At 37.3% G+C, this 7,488-nt stretch overlaps 1 protein-coding gene across 1 annotated transcript; it reads right to left on the reverse strand.

The window, feature by feature from the left end:
• Nucleotides 1–849: 849 nt before the first annotated feature.
• LOC111337802 (uncharacterized) lies at nt 850–4,821 on the reverse strand. Its single transcript, XM_022944166.2, has one exon. The coding sequence runs from the start codon at nt 4,819–4,821 to the stop codon at nt 850–852; it is 3,972 nt and encodes a 1,323-aa protein (XP_022799901.2).
• Between the last annotated feature and the right edge of the window lie 2,667 nt (nt 4,822–7,488).

Raw genomic sequence — 7,488 nt, forward strand, 5'->3', positions numbered from 1 at the left:
TTTTACCCCGAATTGGACAGAAGAAATTTTCGTCGTTGACAAGATTCAATATTCCAACCCGATCACATACAAGTTGAAGGATCTGCTTGGAGAAGAGATCAAAGGTTCATTTTACGAACAGGAAATGTTGAGAGCAAATCAAGAGCTTTTCCGCATTGAAAAGGTTATTCGAAAGAGTAAAGGAAAAGCTCTTGTAAAGTGGAGTGGTTATCCAGAAAAATTTAATTCATGGATCGATGTGAAAGATCTTCAAAAGATTTAAAAAGAGAAAAAAAATCATTAAATAAAATATTTGCATTGAATAAAATGAATGAAATTGAAGATCTCAACGATTTAACAAGAATTGCACTTCGCAAACAAGCAAAGAATATGGGACTAAAAAGATTTCAAAATCTCAAAAAAGCTGAACTAATAGAGTTGATCAAAAACCCACCAAAGATAGCTGATGACAATCTTGACGATCTTGATTCACTTTCAAAACCTGCGCTGTTAGAAAGGGCTAAAGATATTGGTTTGGTGGGACGTTATTTACTAAAAAAAGAATTGATTGATTACATCAGAAACCCTCCCAATAAAATCCCAGTAAAAAAAAGAGCTGCGAAGAGAAAAGTAATACTTCGAGAGATTCGTGAGAATTGTGACGAAGCGTTCGAAGAAAAAGAACTTGTTTTTTCCTCAATGTATGCTGCTGCAAAACATTTTAACATAAACCCTGGATTACTTGGTGCAAAGTTGCTTGGCAAAAAAGAAGAGATGAAGAAAACAATAGTCATCAATAATAAAAAATATACGATCAGATTTGAGTTGTAATCTACAATCCTGTTGGATTTTAAATTACTTCACACATTTCTAATTACACATTTCTTCACACATTACATCACACATTTCTTCGCGCATTTCTAAAATGTGACGAAAGGGTGCAATTGTATTTATTTTATTCAGAAGAATGGTTCGCTTGTCATCTTTTCCATTCATTGCTTCTTTGTTGATTTCTTCTGTGTAAATGTCATGCTTTCGACTTCGTAACGTATACATTTTTCTATATACATTTTCTCCATCGAATAAGCATTTTTTATAGTGCTCCATTTTGATTGTGTTTTTTACCACGTTTTTCTTCACACCCTTGCACTTTTTCTTTTCTTCTCCATCTTCAAACATTTTGTAGCAGTAAAGCTTCGCTCTGAGGCCTGCAAACTCTTCAATGATTTTTCCACCGGCCTCATCTTTGAACATTCCAACAACTTTTTCATTTACATCTGCTTGTATTCCAGACGGATGATCTTTCGGAATGTTGCTTGTATCGAACAGTTTGTTCACATCTGGTTTTATATCTTGGTAAAAGTCATCGGTCTGAATCTCATAGCAGAGACTGTCTGTGTCGGTCATGAGAAGCTTTGCTCTGTCTCCATACTTGGCTTTGATGTAATTGTAATGAAAGTCGTACATTAATATTTTGCTGAGATCGAGAATGCACATTCCGAGATAGAGAGGTTTGTTAAAGGTAATTTGAGTCTTTCTCATTTCTATCGCACTGAGATTCTCGGAGAATATGGTGCAATGTTTAAAGTTGACCTTGTTTGCTAACCTCTTCACCGTATCTTCTGAATTGGACAGTCTCACATCGACTCGTTTTCGAATGTTTTCCATGGTTTTTCCGTAAACAGCATTGTTCATTAACTTGAAAAAGTCTTTCTCAAAATCATTGTCCGCTTTGGCTCTCAACTCTGTGTTGAGATCAATGTACGGTTTCATCCAATAACTCTCATTGAATTTGATTACGCGGTGAATCTTTCCAATCTCTACTCCGAGAGATTTATACTTCTTCAATGTTTTATGATGAATAATGTACTTTTTCTTTTCCTTCAAGGTACATAGTAGCTTTGGTACTTTGTTGATTATTAGATTTTCAGGAGCCGGTGGATAATGATCAAAATAATCCAGCTGTTCTTCTTTGATGGGGAGCAAATCAACTTCAAGAATGCATGAATATTTTTCCCACTCGTTAAAGTCTTTCTCATCCATCCATTCAAAACCACCTGTCGGTAGTTTCTTACTCATCGCCCAACCGTAGAGGTTGTTTGCATCGACATTTGCGATGAACTTTGAAGGTTGAGTAGGATCAAATTTTTCACCCATGTATTTGTTGTTAGCTTTCGAATATCTTGTTGGAATCATACTAACGCCACCACAAATACCTTTTTCAAACATGTGTAACATGTTGATATCACTCAACAACTCAAGCTTTATTTTAGTCCGTTTGAGACAAGCATCCCAAGCCAAACCCGGTGCTGTGAAATACCAACAAGGATCGAGATCATAGTTTTTCTTGCAAACTTTTCGAAAGTTCTCAAAAACATCGGCTAGCAAAAGAACATCACTTTGATTGTAAAGTTTGAGGTAATCTTTGAACGTTTTCATTCCAAAGGTTATCCATACTTTATGTGAATGACAAGAACCTTCTTCAGAGATTCCCTCACCACTTAATGAAGAGAACCATTTTTCACTGGGTGGAAGCTCAGTCTCATCAAGCTTGTAGATAGAATCAAACCATTCATAAGGAAATTCACCTTTTCTCTTCAACAGTTCAAGCTTCTCACCGGTATGGTATTTTCCTGTGTTTTCCAAGGCGTTATCTTTTTTAATGAGATTCTTGACAAGATCATCGAGCTTAGAAGCCATGAATTTGAAGCTATCTATGAACCTCAACTCTCTATTAATATCAACCCAACCTTTCTTTTCATCTAAAAACTCACCAACTTTAATCTTTTTGGTAAAACTGATGTATTTTTCTTCATTGTTGGGAATACAATTAATGTCTCCTTCTGAAACACCGAGATTTCGGATGAAGAGATGAGCATCGTAGTTTGCCAAGTTGTGAAAGATGACGGGAATGAATTTTGGTTGACGGGCTGATAGGTTGCAACTGTTATGTGCTGCTCCTCGAAATTTACCTGTAAAATGACAATGATCACGAACTATTGTGTCGCCCTTCTCGAAATCTTTTTCACACAACCAACAACACGTTGCTTTTTCAAAGATTTCAGCATCATTCTTTGTAAAGATCATATTTTTTGGTGGATGATTTTTGTATATTCTGTGAACCTCTTCTTCAAGCATGTTGACAAATATCTGTGCAACATCCTCGTCTTCTGACTTTGCTATGTATTCAACCAGTTTCGAATATTGGTCATCAAACGAGCATTTGATGTAGAAGCAAAAACTCACTGGAATGTGCAATTGCTTTTTGTCAGTGTAACACTTTTCAGGAAACGGTTGAGCAGAGTTCAAAGGTTTAAGGATCGATTCAAAGTCGGCATAAATTACAAACGGTACGTCTATTTTTCTTTGATGGTTTTTGAAAAAGAGAAAAGTATCAGGTTCCGGCATCTTTTCTCTCACAGCCTCATGATCTCGACACAACTCGTCGTGTTCATCGAGAAGTTTCTGTGAGCCGAAATAATTGAGACATCTTCGACAGATAAACTTTTTATGTTCATTTTTTGACAATTGACTCGATACGAGTCGACTCATTGATTTGATGAGACAGTAATGCTTTTTCTCACCCTCAGCGATCAAAAGAAGATCAATATGAGTATTGATCTTCTCGATCTTGCTCACTCTCAAGGGATTGAGTTCTCCTTCATACTCGAAAACGTTGACAGCGATACCCGGATTCAATGTTTCAAAGCGGTGAATATCTTTCACCTCCATCGGAAACTTGATCCCATCCCATTTTAATTTCTTTGCCTGCTCTTTTAAAATCTTTGTGATGCGCTCTTGATCTTTTTTCACGGGATTCAACGCTCTCGTGACGCACCATTTAAAACACTCATTGTCCTCATTTTTCATGTTGACAATGGCCTTCTTTTTTGCAAGGCATGGATCTAGCTTGATATAGCTTGAACCTTTTAAAGGTTTATATTCTATCGTGTGTAAATCCAACCCTGCAATCGAATCTAAAGTCCAACCACTTCCATTTCTTGTCCACTTTGCCATGTTTTCCATCATTTTAACGATACTCCTGTTATAAATCTCTTCTCGGTCGGTTTCTTGAAAGATAATCTCTTGGTAAGAATGAAAATATGTAAGCTGTATCTCAGTCTCACCCGTATCAATTTTTGTCTTTGCCATATTACACCTCAAAACGAACTCTATCTTGATATTTTTCTGTGTTAACAGAAAGTTGATAACGATTGGTTTTACAGCTTGAAAAAAGTCTATCGGATCATAGTCCTCTTTCCCATCAATCGTGTACATTTTTCCAATATGTTTCTTTAATGACTTTCTCTCGACAAGATTGAAATGATGCTCGTCTCTTTTGTAGAGTTTAGCGATATGTGCTTTGAAATCTTTTAACTCATCATCAATCACAATACGTGGTGTGTCAATCTCTTTCAACCATTTTCCCCAATCCTCCACCTTTTTTTTCCCCCATTTAACAGCCTTATCAATCTTTTTTATCTTTTTTTTTACAAGCTTTGCTGGCTTTGACGTTTTCATGATTTTCTGTCCCTTTGGAATCTCATGTTTAGGAATCGGATCATCAAGCAGTGTCCCTCCTGCTATCTCCGCAATGAAATTATCAATTCCTCTTGGTCTCGACAGCTCGATGAACTCAATGAGATCTTTCTCCACAACTTCTTCCTCAACAACCACAACTTCTTCCTCTTCATCAACAACCACAACTTCGTAATCATCCTTTGTTGACTCTTCAATATGCGCAATAAGATCGGCTTTTCTCAAGCGCGAATATCCTCTCAATCCGAGATGTTTTGCGAGTGCTTTCAATTGAAGCACTGTTTGTGAATTCAGATCTGACATATCTAACTTTGTATGTATTTTATTCTATGCAAATATTTTTTTTTTGTTTAATATTTTTCTTAAATCAATTTTTTTTATTAAAGAAAAGTATACCAAAAATTTTACTCAAAATTTAACTTAGATTTTTTCTGATTAAAAAAAGTTCAGTCAAAATCTCAGTCAAAATTTGGCTGAAATTTATGTGAGATTTTTTTTTTTTTAATCAGAAAAAAATCTCAGTCAAAATTTGGGCGAAATTTGGGTGATAATTTGGGCGATTTTTTTTAATCAGAAAAAATCTCAGTCAAAATTTGGGCGAAATTTCTGATTAAAAAAAAAAGTGAAATGCGCTAGAACCGGCAATATTCCTACTACTGGTGTTCTTCTCCAAAAAGTTTAACTCGGATGTCAAGTCTGCGCTGTGTTGACTGAAGCGCTGAAGCAAAGTCGCCCAACTCGTGCTGTGTTGCTGCGAGTGATTCGTAACTGCTCGCTGTGGCTAGGTGTTCTTCTCCAAACAGTTTAACTCGGATGTCAAGTCCGCGCTGTTTGGACTGAAGCCCTGAGGCAAAGTCGCCCAACTCGTGCTGTGTTACTCCGAGTGATTTGTAACCCCTCGCTGTATCAGGGTGTTCTTCTCCAAACAGTTTAACTTGCATTCCTAGCGCACGATTATAAAATATCTGGGCCTAAAAGTATTTTTGATGTTTGAAAAGATTCCCGCCATGGTCGAAGTAACTCGTTAGAAGCTCTTCTTGATGCTCGTGTAACCCTAGATTCTCATCAAGTTTCGGGTGAGTCTGATTCTACGTTTCCATACTGATTCCGTAATGGCCATTTCATGATAGCTGATGCTTACAGCAGACAATTTAATTGCTTCTTGATGATAAATTAACACACTCTGGAGTGTATCACAGACATTGCGCTGAAATTTCCAAAGGCCGAGTGATCTCTGTAATATCGGTTTCTGTAATTCTCTCGCTATTTGGATCACAGCATTGCTCATTGAGTTCTCGGTATATTTATCAAAAATATGATTTGTTGCTGAGCCAACAACACAAATAATCTCTAACCTGAGCGGATGAGTATGTGGCTTTCGTTTTTGATTTCTTGTTCGAGAATGTTGACTTCTTTGTTTTCCATTGAAGGAATAATAAAAAGACTCATGTCTACAAATGCTCCACATTCTTGCAAAGCCTTCTTATAAAACTCGGACGCAACTGAATATTGTTTTTTGAAACGATGACAAATAGCAAGAACCTGAAATGCAGTTCCTCGGAGAACTCTCTGTTCAGCATCGCCAGACAGTAACGAAAGAGCTTCTTCTAAGCTTCGTATTCCATCCTCTGTTTTTCTAGAAGCCACTTGACAGACGCCTCCGTAACAAATGAGTTTTCCTCTATGTTCTGCCGAGAAAGAACATGACGCTTGCTCGTCCCCGGCTTCGGAAAGCAGCTTCATTGTTCTTCCTTCTGTGCCCCAATACATTTCACCAAAAGCCAGCGAAAACATTAACTGTTTGTGAAAATTGCCTTTTCCAAGCTTCATCGCCGCATTGATTGCTGATTCGTAAATTTTGTCAACGACTTCTCCTTCGCACCAGAAACGGAAATCTAAGAATATCTCTGCTTTTATGAAAACACCAAAAACAGTGTCACATGTCTTAGGATCTGAACAACTTTCTGTTAGACTCTGAACGATATTTTGCTTCTCTTCATAGAACTCAACAAATGCTGGCATTGAATGTCCTGTCAAGAACTGTTCGTTGAACTTCTCAAAAAGAGAAACGTAAATTGCAGAAAAGCGCGCTTTTGAACTCAGCACTGTTTCTTTCATTTCATCTTCTCCTCTTTCTCTAACAAAGGACTGAAGCAGTTTATGCATCAAAAATGAATCAGGTTTGGAACCAGAGTCGAGAAGCGATTTCCCCCAAAGCCTATGCAACATCTTTTTGGCCTCAAGGTTTGTTTTAATACCCATGACAGCTGCAGCTACCGATAGGTTAAAATCCTCTGATATAATAGTTAGAGACACAAGCGCCTCTTTCTCCTGTACTGGAAGTCTTACAAAAGACGATTTGAATAAAAATTTTAATATCAGATTGCTAGGTTAGTCTGGATTGTCCAACAGATCCACAATGTTTCCTTCTATAGATTTTTTCCATTCCTCAAGAAACTGACTCGATTGAGTGTTGTCTTTAGTAATGGTGGAACACAACAACTTAATGGCGAAAGGTACGTGCCCGCAGATTTTCACAATTTCTTCACGATCAGATGTGGTAATAGTGTTTGAAAGTAACTCACTCGCTAACGCTTGAGAGAAGGACTCATCTAATGACCCTATTCTCACTGCATGGTGGCCTTCAAAATGCACGTTCATGAATTCAAGCGATTCCCTCGTGGTAATAACAATAGTTGCCTTCTTGGATCGACTGAGAATGTCTTGAAGAAACTGTATAAAATTCTCCTTCACGTTCGGTGCTCCACTTTCGAGTAAGTCATCAGCATTGTCAAGAATCATCACAAACTCGTCCGAAATTTCAGTGAGAACTTTGAAAAGATCTTCGTCTATCGGTAGCTGCTGAGGTAGTTCATCTTCTGTAGTTCTTCTGAAAAAGCTAAACAGCTTTGATATTAGATCAGTTTTTGAGTTTAGCCTTCGTAAGGAGAAGAAGTATACGGGTGATTC

Source organism: Stylophora pistillata, chromosome 6, assembly GCF_964205215.1.
Source record: "Stylophora pistillata chromosome 6, jaStyPist1.2, whole genome shotgun sequence".
In the NCBI taxonomy this organism is placed as follows: Eukaryota; Metazoa; Cnidaria; class Anthozoa; order Scleractinia; family Pocilloporidae; genus Stylophora; species Stylophora pistillata.